Genomic DNA, 18315 nt, shown 5'->3' with positions numbered 1-18315 from the left:
ACCCATCAATGCTCTCTCTCTCTCTCTCACACACTATTAGACCCATCAATGCTCTCTCTCTCTCTCTCACACACTATTGGACCCATCAATGCTCTCTCTCTCTCTCACACACACTATTAGACCCATCAATGCTCTCTCTCTCTCTCTCACACACTATTAGACCCATCAATGCTCTCTCTCTCTCTCTCACACACTATTAGACCCATCAATGCTCTCTCTCTCTCTCTCACACACTATTAGACCCATCAATGCTCTCTCTCTCTCTCACACACACTATTAGACCCATCAATGCTCTCTCTCTCTCTCACACACTATTAGACCCATCAATGCTCTCTCTCACACACTATTAGACCCATCAATGCTCTCTCTCTCTCTCACACACTATTAGACCCATCAATGCTCTCTCTCTCTCTCTCTCACACACTAATAGACCCATCAATGCTCTCTCTCTCTCTCTCTCACACACTAATAGACCCATCAATGCTCTCTCTCTCTCTCACACACTATTAGACCCATCAATGCTCTCTCTCTCTCTCTCTCACACACTAATAGACCCATCAATGCTCTCTCTCTCTCACACACTATTAGACCCATCAATGCTCTCTCTCTCTCTCACACACTATTAGACCCATCAATTGCTCTCTCTCTCTCTCTCACACACTATTAGACCCATCAATGCTCTCTCTCTCTCTCTCTCTCACACACTAATAGACCCATCAATGCTCTCTCTCTCTCTCTCACACACACACACTATTAGACCCATCAATGCTCTCTCTCTCTCTCACACACTATTAGACCCATCAATGCTCTCTCTCTCTCTCTCTCTCACACACTAATAGACCCATCAATGCTCTCTCTCTCTCTCTCTCACACACACACACTATTAGACCCATCAATGCTCTCTCTCTCTCTCACACTATTAGACCCATCAATGCTCTCTCTCTCTCTCTCACACACACTATTAGACCCATCAATGCTCTCTCTCTCTCTCACACACTATTAGACCCATCAATGCTCTCTCTCTCTCACACACACTATTGGACCCATCAATGTCTCTCTCTCTCTCTCACACACACACTATTAGACCCATCAATGCTCTCTCTCTCTCTCTCACACACTATTAGACCCATCAATGCTCTCTCTCTCTCTCACACACTATTAGACCCATCAATGCTCTCTCTCTCTCTCACACACTATTAGACCCATCAATGCTCTCTCTCTCTCTCACACACTATTAGACCCATCAATGCTCTCTCTCTCTCTCTCACACACTATTAGACCCATCAATGCTCTCTCTCTCTCTCACACACACTATTAGACCCATCAATGCCTCTCTCTCTCTCTCTCACACACTATTAGACCCATCAATGCTCTCTCTCTCTCTCACACACTATTAGACCCATCAATGCTCTCTCTCTCTCACACACACTATTAGACCCATCAATGCTCTCTCTCTCTCTCTCACACACTATTAGACCCATCAATGCTCTCTCTCTCTCTCTCACACACTATTAGACCCATCAATGCTCTCTCTCTCTCTCTCACACACTATTAGACCCATCAATGCTCTCTCTCTCTCTCACACACACTATTAGACCCATCAATGCTCTCTCTCTCTCTCACACACTATTAGACCCATCAATGCTCTCTCTCTCTCTCACACACTATTAGACCCATCAATGCTCTCTCTCTCTCTCACACACTATTAGACCCATCAATGCTCTCTCTCTCTCTCTCTCACACACACACACTATTAGACCCATCAATGCTCTCTCTCTCTCTCTCTCACACACTATTAGACCCATCAATGCTCTCTCTCTCTCTCTCACACACTAATAGACCCATCAATGCTCTCTCTCTCTCTCTCACACACACACACTATTAGACCCATCAATGCTCTCTCTCTCTCTCACACACACTATTAGACCCATCAATGCTCTCTCTCTCTCTCTCTCTCTCTCACACACTAATAGACCCATCAATGCTCTCTCTCTCTCTCTCTCTCTCACACACACTAATAGACCCATCAATGCTCTCTCTCTCTCTCTCACACCCTATTAGACCCATCAATGCTCTCTCTCTCTCTCTCTCTCACACACTAATAGACCCATCAATGCTCTCTCTCTCTCACACACTATTAGACCCATCAATGCTCTCTCTCTCTCTCTCTCACACACTATTAGACCCATCAATGCTCTCTCTCTCTCTCTCTCTCACACACTATTAGACCCATCAATGCTCTCTCTCTCTCTCTCTCTCACACACTAATAGACCCATCAATGCTCTCTCTCTCTCTCTCACACACTATTAGACCCATCAATGCTCTCTCTCTCTCGCTCACACACTATTAGACCCATCAATGCTCTCTCTCGCTCACACACTATTAGACCCATCAATGCTCTCTCTCTCTCACACACACACACTATTAGACCCATCAATGCTCTCTCTCGCTCACACACTATTAGACCCATCAATGCTCTCTCTCTCTCACACACACACACTATTAGACCCATCAATGCTCTCTCTCTCTCACACACACACTATTAGACCCATCAATGCTCTCTCTCTCGCTCACACACTATTAGACCCATCAATGCTCTCTCTCGCTCACACACTATTAGACCCATCAATGCTCTCTCTCTCTCACACACACACTATTAGACCCATCAATGCTCTCTCTCTCGCTCACACACTATTAGACCCATCAATGCTCTCTCTCGCTCACACACTATTAGACCCATCAATGCTCTCTCTCTCACACACACACACTATTAGACCCATCAATGCTCTCTCTCTCTCTCACACACTATTAGACCCATCAATGCTCTCTCTCTCTCTCACACACACACACTATTAGACCCATCAATGCTCTCTCTCTCTCTCTCACACACTATTAGACCCATCAATGCTCTCTCTCTCTCACACACACTATTAGACCCATCAATGCTCTCTCTCGCTCACACACTATTAGACCCATCAATGCTCTCTCTCTCTCACACACACACTATTAGACCCATCAATGCTCTCTCTCTCGCTCACACACTATTAGACCCATCAATGCTCTCTCTCGCTCACACACTATTAGACCCATCAATGCTCTCTCTCTCACACACACACACTATTAGACCCATCAATGCTCTCTCTCTCTCTCACACACTATTAGACCCATCAATGCTCTCTCTCTCACACACACACACTATTAGACCCATCAATGCTCTCTCTCTCTCTCTCACACACTATTAGACCCATCAATGCTCTCTCTCTCTCACACACACACACTATTGGACCCATCAATGCTCTCTCTCTCTCACACACTATTAGACCCATCAATGCTCTCTCTCTCGCTCACACACTATTAGACCCATCAATGCTCTCTCTCTCTCACACACACACTATTAGACCCATCAATGCTCTCTCTCTCGCTCACACACTATTAGACCCATCAATGCTCTCTCTCTCTCACACACACACTATTAGACCCATCAATGCTCTCTCTCGCTCACACACTATTAGACCCATCAATGCTCTCTCTCTCTCACACACACACACTATTAGACCCATCAATGCTCTCTCTCTCTCTCTCACACACTATTAGACCCATCAATGCTCTCTCTCTCACACACACTATTCGACCCATCAATGCTCTCTCTCTCTCTCACACACTATTAGACCCATCAATGCTCTCTCTCTCTCTCACACACTATTAGACCCATCAATGCTCTCTCTCTCACACACACTATTCGACCCATCAATGCTCTCTCTCTCTCTCACACACTATTAGACCCATCAATGCTCTCTCTCTCTCTCACACACTATTAGACCCATCAATGCTCTCTCTCTCACACACACTATTCGACCCATCAATGCTCTCTCTCTCTCGCTCACACACTATTAGACCCATCAATGCTCTCTCTCTCTCACACACACTATTCGACCCATCAATGCTCTCTCTCTCTCGCTCACACACTATTAGACCCATCAATGCTCTCTCTCTCACACACACTATTCGACCCATCAATGCTCTCTCTCTCTCGCTCACACACTATTAGACCCATCAATGCTCTCTCTCGCTCACACACTATTAGACCCATCAATGCTCTCTCTCTCTCACACACTATTCGACCCATCAATGCTCTCTCTCTCTCGCTCACACACTATTAGACCCATCAATGCTCTCTCTCGCTCACACACTATTAGACCCATCAATGCTCTCTCTCTCTCGCTCACACACTATTAGACCCATCAATGCTCTCTCTCGCTCACACACTATTAGACCCATCAATGCTCTCTCTCTCTCTCTCACACACACTATTAGACCCATCAATGCTCTCTCTCTCACACACACTATTCGACCCATCAATGCTCTCTCTCTCTCTCTCACACACTATTAGACCCATCAATGCTCTCTCTCTCGCTCACACACTATTAGACCCATCAATGCTCTCTCTCTCTCTCTCACACTATTAGACCCATCAATGCTCTCTCTCTCTCTCACACACTATTAGACCCATCAATGCTCTCTCTCTCTCTCTCACACTATTAGACCCATCAATGCTCTCTCTCTCTCTCACACACTATTAGACCCATCAATGCTCTCTCTCTCACACACACTATTCGACCCATCAATGCTCTCTCTCTCTCTCACACACTATTAGACCCATCAATGCTCTCTCTCTCTCTCACACACTATTAGACCCATCAATGCTCTCTCTCTCACACACACTATTCGACCCATCAATGCTCTCTCTCTCTCGCTCACACACTATTAGACCCATCAATGCTCTCTCTCTCTCACACACACACTATTAGACCCATCAATGCTCTCTCTCGCTCACACACTATTAGACCCATCAATGCTCTCTCTCTCTCACACACTATTCGACCCATCAATGCTCTCTCTCGCTCACACACTATTAGACCCATCAATGCTCTCTCTCGCTCACACACTATTAGACCCATCAATGCTCTCTCTCTCACACACACTATTCGACCCATCAATGCTCTCTCTCTCTCTCACACACTATTAGACCCATCAATGCTCTCTCTCTCTCTCACACACTATTAGACCCATCAATGCTCTCTCTCGCTCACACACTATTAGACCCATCAATGCTCTCTCTCTCACACACACTATTCGACCCATCAATGCTCTCTCTCTCTCTCACACACTATTAGACCCATCAATGCTCTCTCTCTCTCTCACACACTATTAGACCCATCAATGCTCTCTCTCTCACACACACTATTCGACCCATCAATGCTCTCTCTCTCTCTCACACACTATTAGACCCATCAATGCTCTCTCTCTCTCTCACACACTATTAGACCCATCAATGCTCTCTCTCGCTCACACACTATTAGACCCATCAATGCTCTCTCTCTCTCTCTCTCACACACTATTAGACCCATCAATGCTCTCTCTCTCTCACACACACACTATTAGACCCATCAATGCTCTCTCTCGCTCACACACTATTAGACCCATCAATGCTCTCTCTCTCTCACACACACACACTATTAGACCCATCAATGCTCTCTCTCTCTCTCACTATCCTCTCCCTGTCTCTCACACACCCTTTCCCACACTCCCTCACTCCCTCCCTCCCTCCCGGTCTGTCTGGGGCCCGGCTGGTTTGGGGCCTAGCGGCCTCAGGCGCCCTCCCTCCCGCCCGCCCGCCCGCTGCCGGTGAGGGGACAGGCCGCCAGGTGACTCACCGATGCCGGCTGTAAGATGGGGAGAGAGAGAGAGAGAGACAGCGGCGGCGGCGGGGGGAATCCGGACCAACAACAACCGTCTCTTCCTCCTCCTTCGCGGCCTCTCCAAGATGGAGGCGCGGCTCCCGGCTCCCGGCTCCCGGCCCCTCCGCAGTTGGCGCGCGGGGCCCGCCGGGGCGGCTTGTAGTCTTTCCCCGCTCCCTCCCGCCGCCCGCCGCGCCCGCACTTCCGGCGCCGGCCGGACTACAGCTCCCAGAGCGCCACGCGCGCGCGCGCGCGCGCAACGCCGTCTTCCGGCCAGGGTCAGCGGTCAGGTGTGTGGGGGGGGGGATGGTGGAAGGCCCCGCCTCCCGGTCTCCATGGTTACCGTCACCCTCTCTCTCCACCGGGCGGCTCTTGGTTTTCTTCAGGACATCGCGTCAGGCCCGGCTGCTTCCCAGCAGACACCGCGCCCTGGCACCGCCCCCTCCCAATTCTTCAGCAATTAATTTTTTTTTTTTGGGTAGGCTATTTATTTATTTGCCGCCCTGTTCTCGAAAGGCTTTTTGTCCCGCACCTTTCTCACCTCGTCCCAATTAATTTTCTGATAAAGGGGACGCTTTGGGGCTTCGACCCAGGGGGCATTGCGCGGGTTTCGGGCAAGGGAAACACGCATGCGCGCGCAAGATGGCGGCGGCCGTGGTAAATGTTGTGGCTGGCTCTGACCTCTGACCCGCGGGAAACGTGACTTTATTGTGGTTTTTTTTAAAAAAAGATGATCATATTTAATGTTGGTTTGGCTTCAGCTGGAATATTGTGTCCAGTGGTGGGATCCAGAGTTTAGGAAACATGCCTCATCCTTGTAGAGAGAGAGAGGGGAGATTGACCAGAATGGTACCAGGGATGGGGAACTTCAGTTACATGGGGAGACTGGAGAAGCTGGGATTGTTCTCCTTAGAGCAGAGAAGGTTAAGGGGAGAGTGACCAGAATGGTACCAGGGATGGGGAACTTCAGTTACATGGGGAGATTGGAGAAGCTGGGGTTGTTCTCCTTAGAGCAGAGAAGGTTAAGGGGAGAGTGACCAGAATGGTACCAGGGATGGGGAACTTCAGTTACATGGGGAGATTGGAGAAGCTGGGGTTGTTCTCCTTAGAGCAGAGAAGGTTAAGGGGAGAGTGACCAGAATGGTACCAGGGATGGGGAACTTCAGTTACATGGGGAGATTGGAGAAGCTGGGGTTGTTCTCCTTAGAGCAGAGAAGGTTAAGGGGAGAGTGACCAGAATGGTACCAGGGATGGGGAACTTCAGTTACATGGGGAGACTGGAGAAGCTGGGATTGTTCTCCTTAGAGCAGAGAAGGTTAAGGGGAGAGTGACCAGAATGGTACCAGGGATGGGGAACTTCAGTTACATGGGGAGATTGGAGAAGCTGGGGTTGTTCTCCTTAGAGCAGAGAAGGTTAAGGGGAGAGTGACCAGAATGGTACCAGGGATGGGGAACTTCAGTTACATGGGGAGACTGGAGAAGCTGGGATTGTTCTCCTTAGAGCAGAGAAGGTTAAGGGGAGAGTGACCAGAATGGTACCAGGGATGGGGAACTTCAGTTACATGGGGAGACTGGAGAAGCTGGGGTTGTGTCTAATTTTTGTTTTACTATCCAGGATGGGGAGACCGAGTTATGCTCCCTGTGCAAGATTTTTAATATAAAGATATTTTTAAGATTCATCCCATTTTCCGAATTGAAAGAACCTCCATTGACACCGCACCGATCACGACCTCGAGACGATCCACTGCGCTTCACAGCCAACGAAGTACTTTTGAAGTGTCGTCACTGTCGCAATTTAGGAAACACGGTGGCCATTTTGCGTGCAGCAAGCTTTCAATCATCGAGATAAATGCTGAGATCATGTGTGTTTCGTGAAAGAATGACTTCTATTTATGTAGCGCTATTCACCACCACCGGACGTCTCAAAGCGCTTTACAGCCAATGCAGTACTTTTGGAGTGCAGTCACTGTTGTAATGTGGGAAACGCAGCAGCCAATTTGCGCACAGCAAGCTCCCACAAACAGCAATGTGATAATGACCAGATAATCTGTTTTTTGCTATGTTGATTGAGGGATAAATATTGATCGAGGACACCGGGGATAACTCCCTGCTCTCTAAGGAGAACAACCCCAGCTTCTCCAGTCTCCCCATGTAACTGAAGTTCCCCATCCCTGGTACCATTCTGGTCACTCTCCCCTTAACCTTCTCTGCTCTAAGGAGAACAACCCCAGCTTCTCCAGTCTCCCCATGTAACTGAAGTTCTCCATCCCTGGTACCATTCTGGTCACTCTCCCCTTAACCTTCTCTGCTCTAAGGAGAACAATCCCGGCTTCTTCAGTCTCCCCATGTAACTGAAGTTCTCCATCCCTGGTACCATTCTGGTCACTCTCCCCTTAACCTTCTCTGCTCTAAGGAGAACAATCCCGGCTTCTTCAGTCTCCCCATGTAACTGAAGTTCTCCATCCCCGGTACCATTCTGGTCACTCTCCCCTTAACCTTCTCTGCTCTAAGGAGAACAATCCCGGCTTCTTCAGTCTCCCCATGTAACTGAAGTTCCCCATCCCTGGTACCATTCTGGTCAATCCCCTCTGCTCCCTCGCCAAGGCCTTCACATCCTTCCTAAAGTGTGGAGCCCAGAATATTACAGCTGGGGCCCCCGGTTTATCGCCCACCGGGCCAGCTCCCCTTTGTCCTCGCCCTGAAATCCTGGGCCTTGGGTGGTGTGGCTGACTATTGATGCCGCCTGTATCATGCTTGTTAAAGCAGTTTTGTTTTTGTTCTTTTCCCCCAGGCAGAGGTGCAGCACAAGCTGGAGCTGCTTCACATGACCGTTTTCTCCCAAAGCTTCTCTCCCTGTGGGAAGTACTTGGCCGCTGGGAACAACTACGGGGAGATCGCCATCTTCAGGTACTGGCGGCAACTGCAAGAGGCTGGCCTGGTCACTGGTCCTGCCCCCGGGCCCCACGGCCCCTCCCCCACACCCCGGGGCCCACGGCCCCTCCCCCACACCCCGTGCGCTCTCCCTGGCCCACGGCCTCTCCCCCAGGGCCCACGGCCCCTCCCCCACACCCCGGGGCCCACGGCCCCTCCCCCACACCCCGGGCCCACCCCCAAGAGACCCCAAGCACGGCCCCAGACCCTCTGACCCTAAACCTGTCCAGCAATAACACACTCTCCGTTCTTCCCGCAGTCTAGCTGCCGCTCTCAGTATAGAGGCAACTGAAGACAATCAAAAGCCCATTTTCACCTTCCAAGGTAAGAGACAATAGAAATCGGACAAAGAGTTTCACTGCGTACTTCTCACCAACTGTATGCGACTCCCAATTGTACCTGCCCTGGGAGTGTTTGATGGGACAGTGTCGAGGGAGCTTTACTCTGTATCTAACCCGTGCTGTACCTGCCCTGGGAGTGTTTGATGGGACAGTGTAGAGGGAGCTTTACTCTGTATCTAACCCCCTTTACCTGCCCTGGGAGTGTTTGATGGGACAGTGTAGAGGGAGCTTTACTCTGTATCTAACCCGTGCTGTACCTGCCCTGGGAGTGTTTGATGGGACAGTGTAGAGGGAGCTTTACTCTGTATCTAACCCGTGCTGTACCTGCCCTGGGAGTGTTTGATGGGACAGTGTAGAGGGAGCTTTACTCTGTATCTAACCCCCTGTACCTGCCCTGGGAGTGTTTGATGGGACAGTGTAGAGGGAGCTTTACTCTGTATCTAACCCCCTGTACCTGCCCTGGGAGTGTTTGATGGGACAGTGTAGGGGGAGCTTTACTCTGTATCTAACCCCCTGTACCTGCCCTGGGAGTGTTTGATGGGACAGTGCAGAGGGAGCTTTACTCTGTATCTAACCCGTGCTGTACCTGCCCTGGGATTGTTTGATGGGACAGTGTAGAGGGACCTTTACTCTGTATCTAACCCGTGCTGTACCTGCCCTGGGAGTGTTTGATGGGACAGTGTAGAGGGAGCTTTACTCTGTATCTAACCCCGTGCTGTACCTGCCCTGGGATTGTTTGATGGGACAGTGTCGAGGGAGCTTTACTCTGTATCTAACCCCCTGTACCTGCCCTGGGAGTGTTTGATGGGACAGTGTAGAGGGAGCTTTACTCTGTATCTAACCCGTGCTGTACCTGCCCTGGGAGTGTTTGATGGGACAGTGTAGAGGTAGCTTTACTCTGTATCTAACCCGTGCTGTACCATTAACGATTGCTGTTTTATCCCTCAGCTCACGATGGTCCCGTCTACAGCCTGGTTTCCACCAGCCGACAGCTGATGAGCTCCGGGACGGGAGATATCAAAGCCTGGAACTGGAACGAGTTGATTAAAAAGGTAAACGGACATCGTTTTAGCGCAGATGCTCTCGCTTTCGAACCCCACATATCCCAGAGAGTCGAGCCCCATAATCCCATGCCGCACTGTCGGAGGGGCAGTACTGAGGGAGTGCTGCACTGTCGGAGGGGCAGTACTGAGGGAGTGCTGCACTGTCGGAGGGGCAGTACTGAGGGAGTGCTGCACTGTCGGAGGGGCAGTACTGAGGGAGTGCTGCACTGTCGGAGGGGCAGTACTGAGGGAGCGCTGCACTGTCGGAGGGGCAGTACTGAGGGAGCGCCGCACTGTCGGAGGGACAGTACTGAGGGAGTGCCGCACTGTCGGAGGGACAATACTGAGGGAGTGCCGCACTATTGGAGGTGCCGTCTTTCCGGACACAATTGGAAGAGAAGTGGGAGTTCTGAACGGTGTCATGTGACCAATGAGTGCCCCTCAACCAATACACACTAAAACAGACATTCAACTCATTGCTGTTTGATGGAAAGTCTTTGGCTCATAGACTTTGATGCTCGGTCCCAGAGGGGGAAAGGACAGTGTATCTAACGCACTCACAACCGATCCCAGAGGGGGAAAAGACAGTGTATCTAACACACTGTGACACCCGGTCCCAGAGGGGGAAAGGACAGTGTATCTAACACACTGTGACACCCGGTCCCAGAGGGGGAAAGGACAGTGTATCTAACACACTGTGACACCCGGTCCCAGAGGGGGAAAGGACAGTGTATCTAACGCACTGTGACCATGATTTCTTTTGTTTTTATTTCAGGGTTGCAAAGAAGTTTGGTGTCGTCGACCGGCCTTTGGGTAACTCTCTTTAACAATAGATTTATTTCTTTCCACACCCCTTCCCATTCACTCCCACTGTGCACAATCCCAATGGACCCAACCCCTTCCCATTCACTCCCACTGTATACAATCCCAGTGGACCCAACACCTTCCCATTCACTCCCACTGTACACAATCCCAATGGACCCAACCCCTTCCCATTCACTCCCACTGTACACAATCCCAATGGACCCAACCCCTTCCCATTCACTCCCATTGTACAAAATCCCAATGGACCCAACCCCTTCCCATTCATTCCCATTGTACAAAATCCCAATGGACCCAACCCCTTCCCATTCATTCCCATTGTACAAAATCCCAATGGACCCAACCCCTTCCCATTCACTCCCACTGTACACAATCCCAATGGACCCAACACCTTCCCATTCACTCCCATTGTACACAATCCCAATGGACCCAACCCCTTCCCATTCACTCCCATTGTATACAATCCCAGTGGACCCAACACCTTCCCATTCACTCCCACTGTACACAATCCCAATGGACCCAACCCCTTCCCATTCACTCCCACTGTACACAATCCCAATGGACCCAACCCCTTCCCATTCACTCCCACTGTACACAATCCCAATGGACCCAACCCCTTCCCATTCACTCCCATTGTACACAATCCCAATGGACCCAACCCCTTCCCATTCACTCCCATTTACACAATCCCAATGGACCCAACCCCTTTCCATTCACTCCCATTGTACACAATCCCAATGGACCCAACCCCTTCCCATTCACTCCCACTGTACACAATCCCAATGGACCCAACCCCTTCCCATTCACTCCCATTGTACACAATCCCAGTGGACCCAACCCCTTCCCATTCACTCCCACTGTACACAATCCCAATGGGCCCAACCCCTTCCCATTCACTCCCATTGTACACAATCCCATTGGACTGATGCGTACTCTGTCTCAGTGCTCTGTCTCCCTGAGTGACCGTGACGTCCAGTCACCGAACTCTCTTGGATATATATTGCCGAGAGCGTGAATTCCCGACAGTCCTCTTTCAGAGAATGATATAGAATATACGATGGAGGAACAGGCCATTCAGCCCAGTGGTGCATGCTGCATTTGAGCCTCCTCCCACCCCTCTTCATGTAACCCTATCTCCTTTCTCTCTCATGTGTTTATCTATCTTCCCCTTAAATGCATCTATGCTATATGTCTCACTTCCTCCTCTACTTATCTCTGTCGTCTCATCCAGCCCCACAGATGTCTGCGCTCCTCTGCCCTCTTGACCATCCCTGATTATAATCGCTCCACCATCGGTGGCCGTGCCTTCTGTTGCCTGAGCCCCAAGCTCTGGAACTCCCTCCCTAAACCTCTCCACCTCTCTACCTCTCTTTCCTCCTTCAAGACACTCCTTAAAACCGACCTCTGTGACCGAGCTTTTGGTCACTTGCGCTAATATCTACGGATGTGGCTCGGTGTCAAGTTGTTTATCTCGTAACACTCCTGTGAAGCTCCTTGGGGCGTTGAAGAAGCAATATAAATAGTAGTTGTTGTTGTGGTAGCAAGTTTCATATTCTTCCCACTCTCTGGGTAAAGAGTTTTCTCCTGAATTTCACATTGGGTTTATTAACGATGTAAGATTTGGATCACGGGTCACACAAAAAGTGTTGGGAGTCATAGGCCATTCCCCAAAACGGTCTTTGGTGTCATAAGGCGTTTTATTAAGGAGCGGCAGTTCAAATATAGTCAAACGCAACACACAATCAGGATACATATAGTAGACCTACGACCGTGACCAGTACTAGTCCCGATCGCACAGACGGTTTGTGGCACCAACAGTTCTTCTCTGCATCAAGTGCCCCGAAAAGCTCTTTCGATATCTCCCTTGCTCTCTTTTTAGGGGTGGGTCTGGAGTAAAAGAATGGACAGGACAAGGACTCTTCCCAAACCAGGGTGCCCAATGGCTTGTCGAGTTCTTTGTCTCAACTCTCGGACGCAAAAACCCTCCCCTTCACATGTCATTCCTGCTTATACTTTCTGAAGGCCCATCCATCTGATTTCCTCTCGTCTCGGCTCGCCTTATCCTCCCAGGTTTGGAGTCAGACATGCCATTCTTCGCCTTCAAATATGTAGCTTTAGCTGTGCAGTCTGAAGAGACTTTTTGTCTCAAGTTATTTCTTCCAATTCACGATTTCTTGCAATCCACGATTTCTTACAGTGACTATCTTATATTTATGGCCCCTGTTTTTTTTTTTATCTCCCTCACAACTGGAAACATCTCTATGTCTGCCTTATCAAACCCCTTCATCATTTTACAGATCTCCATCAGGTCATCCCGTCATCCTTCTCATTTCTTGAGGAGAGATCCCCGGCCTGTTCAGTTTTTCGTCATAGCAGAACTATCATCCTTGTAAATCCTTTTTTTTGACCATTTTATAGTGCCTGTTAACCTTTTCATAATATGGATACCAGAATTGTACACAATGCTCCAAGTGTGGTCTAACCAAGGTATATGGAGAGCAGAACAGTGCACAGTGCTCCTAGTGTGGTCTAACCAAGGGATATGGAGACCAGAACTGTGCACGGTGCTCCAAGTGTGGTCTAACCAAGGTATATGGAGACCAGAACTGTGCACGGTGCTCCAAGTGTGGTCTAACCAAGGTATATGGAGATCGGAACTGTGCACAGTGCTCCAAGTGTGGTCTAACCAAGGTATATGGAGACAAGAACTGTGTCCGGTGCTCCAAGTGTGGTCTAACCAAGGTATATGGAGATCGGAACTGTGCACAGTGCTCCAAGTGTGGTCTAACCAAGGTATATGGAGACCGGAACTGTGCACTGTGCTCCAAGTGTGGTCTAACCAAGGTATATGGAGACCGGAACTGTGCACTGTGCTCCAAGTGTGGTCTAACCAAGGTATATGGAGACAAGAACTGTGCACAGTGCTCCAAGTGTGGTCTAACCAAGGTATATGGAGACCGGAACTGTGCACAGTGCTCCAAGTGTGGTCTAACCAAGGTATATGGAGACCGGAACTGTGCACTGTGCTCCAAGTGTGGTCTAACCAAGGTATATGGAGACCAGAACTGTGCACGGTGCTCCAAGTGTGGTCTAACCAAGGTTCTATATTATTTAGTTTAAGAAAGAAAGAATTTGCATTTCTATACCACAACGATGTCCCAAAGCACTTCAAGCCAATACAGTGCTTTTAAAATGTGGTCACTGTTGCAATGTTAAGAAATGTGGCATCCAATTTGCGCATAGCAGGCTCCCACAAACAGCAATGTGATAATGACCAGATCATCTGTTTTAGTGAAGTTGGTAAGTGTGTCGACGCTTAAGGACTGGGAGGACCGTATCCGCCGTGTACCACTCCTGTCCAGGGTGAAGTGCGTGCCCAGATTTCGGTCCGACTGAGCCTGTCGCACAGGCCCTGACCCGTCCGAGGCTCGCACTGGGCACTGTGTTCAGAGACACCGGGATCTCCAGGCCTGAGAACGGCCAACTCTACCCGCGGGTACCCATCACCCCTCCTTCCCCCAGCCGCCCCGGGATCCTCCGAACCATGGGCCCCCCAGGTGCAAGTGGCCTAATCACCCTACACTTGCATAATGGCATGTGGGCCTTTATTGCAAGGGGGAGAGAGTATAAAAGCAGGGAAGTCCTACTACAACTGTACAGGGTATTGGTGAGGCCACACCTGGAGTACTGCGTACAGTTCTGGTCTCCGTATTTAAGGAGGGATATACTTGCATTGGAGGCAGTTCAGAGAAGGTTCACTCGGTTGATTCCGGAGATGAGGGGGTTGACTTATGAGGAAAGGTTGAGTAGGTTGGGCCTCTACTCATTGGAGTTCAGAAGAATGAGAGGTGATCTTATCGAAGCATAAAATAATGAGGGAGCTCGACAAGGTGGATGCAGAGAGGATATTTCCACTGATAGGGGAAACTAAAACTAGGGACATAGTCTCAGAATAAGGGGTTGCCCATTTAAAACTGAGTTGAAGAGGAATTTCTTCTCTCGGAGGGTTGTAAATCTGTGGAATTCTCTGCCCCAGAGAGCTGTGGAGGCTGGGTCATTGAACATATTTAAGGCGGAGATAGACAGATTTTTGAGCGATAAGGGAGTGAAGGGTTATGGGGAGCGGGCGGGGAAGTGGAGCTGAGTCCATGATCGGATCAGCCATGGTTTTATTGAATGGCGGAGCAGGCTCGAGGGGCCGAATGGCCGACTCCTGCTCCTATTTCTTATGTTCGTATAATGGATGTAGGAACAGGAGGAGGCCATTCGGCCCCTCGAGCCTGTTCCGTTATTCTATATGATCGTGGCTGATCTGTATCTTAACTCCATCTACCCGCCTTGGTTCCACAACCTTTAATACTCTTACCCAACGGAAATCGGATCAATCTCCGTTTTGAAAGTTCCAGTTGAGCCTGAGCCACAGCAGCTATTTGGGTGAGAGAGTTCCACATTTCCACCACCCTTTGTGTGGAAAAAGGGCTTCCTGACATCACCCCGAAACCACCAAGCTCGAATTTTAAACTTATGCCCCTTGCTCTGGACAAAAATCAAGGCTGACACTCCAGTGCAGTGCAGAAACATAGAAAATAGGTGCAGGAGTAGGCCATTCGGCCCTTCGAGCCTGCACCACCATCCAATAAGATCATGGCTGATCATTCACCTCTTTCCTGCTTTCTCTCCATACCCCTTGATCCCTTTAGCCGTAAGGGCCACATCTAACTCCCTTTTGAATATATCTAACGAACTGGCCTCAACAACTTTCTGTGGTAGAGAATTCCACAGGTTCACAACTCTCTGGGTGAAGACGTTTCTCCTCATCTCGGTCCTAAATAGCTTACCCCTTATCCTTAGACTGTGACCCCTGGTTCTGGACTTCCCCAACATCGGGAACATTCTTCCTGCATCTAACCTGTCCCGTCCCGTCAGAATCTTCTATGAGATCCCCTCTCATCCTTCTAAATTCCAGTGAATATAAGCCCAGTCGATCCAGTCTCTCCTCATGTCAGTCCTGCCATCCCGGGAATCAATCTGGTGAACCTTCGCTGCACTCCCTCAATAGCAAGAATGTCCTTCCTCAGATTAGGAGACCAAAACTGTACACAATACTCCAGGTGTGGCCTCACCAAGGCCCTGTACAACTGTAGCAACACCTCCCTGCCCCTGTACTCAAATCCCCTCGCTATGAAGGCCAACATGCCATTTGCCTTCTTCACCGCCTGCTGTACCTGCATGCCAACTTTCAGTGACTGATGTACCATGACACCCAGGTCTCGTTGCACCTCCCCTTTTCCTAATCTGTCACCATTCAGATAATATTCTGCCTTCGTGTTTTTGCCCCCAAAGTGGATAACCTCACATTTATCCACATTATACTGCATCTGCCATGCATTTGCCCACTCACCGAACCTGTTCAAGTCACCCTGCAGCCTCTTAGCGTCCCCTCACAGCTCACACCGCCACCCAGCTTAGTGTCATCTGCAAACTTGGAGATATTACACTCAATTCCTTCATCTAAATCATTAATGTATATTGTAAAGAGCTGGGGTCCCAGCATTGAGCCCTGCGGCACCCCACTAGTCACTGCCTCCCATTCTGAAAAGGACCCGTTTATCCCGACTCTCTGCTTCCTGTCTGCCAACCAGTTCTCTATCCACGTCAGTACATTACCCCCAATACCATGTGCTTTAATTTTGCACACCAATCTCTTGTGTGGGACCTTGTCAAAAGCGTTTTGAAAGTCCAAATACACCACATCCACTGGTTCTCCCTTGTCCACTCTACTAGTTACATCCTCAAAATATTCCAGAAGACGAGGGAGCGCCGCACTGTCGGAGGTGCCGTCGTTCGGACGAGATGTTAAACCGAGGCCCCCCCGACTGCTCTCAGGTGGATGTAAAGGATCCTAGGGCACTATTTCGAAGAAGAGCAGGGGGAGTTATCTCCGGTGTCCTGGGGCCAATATTTATCCCTCAGTCAACATCATGACCAGATCAGATGTCTTTGTTATCACATTAGCTGTGTGTGGGGGCTTGCTGTGCGCAAATTGGCTCTTGTGTTTCCCACATTACAACAGTGACTACACTCCAAAAGTTTTTCTCCAGCTGCAAAGGGCTTTGAGATGCCCGGTGGTCGTGAAGGGCGCTATATAAACGCAAGTCTTTTCTTTTTCCCCCGACTCCCAGAGGAAATACTTTCTCTACCCGCTCGAATCCTTTAATCACCTTAAACATCTCGATTAAATAATAATCCATACTGAAGGGAATACAAGCCCAGTGCATACACCCGATCCTTGTAATTAAACCCTTTTTGCCCCATTAGCCGAACTGTGATGCCAGAGATTGTCCCTCTTGCGTACTGTTACCATGCCAACGCTAGGCCTCAGGCCCTGGGTGGGAGCTCAGGATACCAAAGTGCTGGGCCAGAGACCAGGGGATGGTCGCTCCTGTTCGCCTCCAGTCACCGACAAGACTGATAAAGTTGAGTAGCAACGCTCCATTTGTTGTGACTGGATTTAAAGGGGCAGCCGCCAAGCCTAAACTTTATGATCGTGGTTTTGTTTTTGCCGTGGATATTGTGCCTCGCCCCACTTGCTTCTCCAAGCCGTTTATTATTGCTTTGTGTCCGCAGGACTCGTTTGGACATCCCGGAAATAAACAGTTTGGTTCTGAACCAGAAGGTAAGACTCCTCCAACACTCCCAGGGCAGGTACAGGGGGTTAGATACAGAGTAAAGCTCTCTCTACACTGTCCCATCAAACACTCCCAGGGCAGGTACAGCACGTGTTAGATACAGAGTAAAGCTCCCTCTACACTGTCCCATCAAACACTCCCAGGGCAGGTATAGGGGGTTAGATACAGAGTAAAGCTCCCTCTACACTGTCCCATCAAACACTCCCAGGGCAGGTATAGGGGGTTAGATACAGAGTAAAGCTCCCTCTACACTGTCCCAACAAACACTCCCAGGGCAGGTACAGGGGGTTAGATACAGAGTAAAGCTCCCTCTACACTGTCCCATCAACACTCCCAGGGCAGGTACAGGGGGTTAGATACAGAGTAAAGCTCCCTCTACACTGTCCCATCAAACACTCCCAGAAATATATCCCCTCCCCCTTCCCCCCCCTCTCTCTCTCTGCCCCCCCTCTCTCTTTCTGACCCCCCCTCTCTCTTTCTGACCCCCCCTCTCTCTTTCTGACCCCCCCTCTCTCTTTCTGACCCCCCCTCTCTCTTTCTGACCCCCCCTCTCTCTTTCTGACCCCCCCTCTCTCTTTCTGCCCCCCCTCTCTCTTTCTGCCCCCCCTCTCTCTTTCTGCCCCCCCCCCTCTCTCGCTCTGCCCCCTCTCTCTCTCTCTGCCCCCCTCTCTCTCTCTCTCTGCCCCCCTCTCTCTCTCTCTCTGCCCCCCTCTCTCTCTCTCTGCCCCCCTCTCTCTCTCTCTGCCCCCC

The 18315-nt window shown here is 49.8% G+C and overlaps 2 protein-coding genes across 3 annotated transcripts in view; one reads left to right on the top strand and one right to left on the bottom strand.

Moving 5' to 3' along the window:
* LOC139248313 (ER membrane protein complex subunit 5-like) overlaps positions 1 to 5878 on the bottom strand; it is a 38626-nt gene extending 32748 nt beyond the window's left edge. For both annotated transcript variants that reach the window (XM_070872109.1, XM_070872108.1), the window contains exon 1: positions 5716 to 5878. The gene's annotated coding sequence lies outside the window, so the exon portion shown is untranslated. The remainder of the gene's footprint in view (positions 1 to 5715) is intronic.
* Positions 5879 to 6358: 480 nt separating this feature from the next.
* On the top strand, positions 6359 to 17606 carry LOC139248099 (THO complex subunit 6-like). Its single transcript, XM_070871848.1, has 6 exons — positions 6359 to 6396; positions 8531 to 8646; positions 8930 to 8994; positions 9960 to 10063; positions 10830 to 10867; positions 17504 to 17606. The coding sequence occupies exons 1-6, from the start codon at positions 6382 to 6384 to the stop codon at positions 17604 to 17606; spliced, it is 441 nt and encodes a 146-aa protein (XP_070727949.1). The 5' UTR covers positions 6359 to 6381.
* The last annotated feature ends 709 nt before the right edge of the window (positions 17607 to 18315 follow it).

Source organism: Pristiophorus japonicus, unplaced genomic scaffold (genome assembly GCF_044704955.1).
Source record: "Pristiophorus japonicus isolate sPriJap1 unplaced genomic scaffold, sPriJap1.hap1 HAP1_SCAFFOLD_29, whole genome shotgun sequence".
NCBI lineage: Eukaryota > Metazoa > Chordata > Chondrichthyes > Pristiophoridae > Pristiophorus > Pristiophorus japonicus.
This window is presented reverse-complemented; position numbering and strand designations above follow the sequence as displayed.

What these genes read in the sequence shown, in the direction of transcription:
- LOC139248099 (XM_070871848.1), top strand. An exon ending in GGGGAGATCGCCATCTTCAG is followed by an intron (nt 8,647 to 8,929) that starts GTACTGGCGGCA and finishes TTCTTCCCGCAG; the next exon opens with TCTAGCTGCCGCTCTCAGTA. An exon ending in GCCCATTTTCACCTTCCAAG is followed by an intron (nt 8,995 to 9,959) that starts GTAAGAGACAAT and finishes TTTATCCCTCAG; the next exon opens with CTCACGATGGTCCCGTCTAC.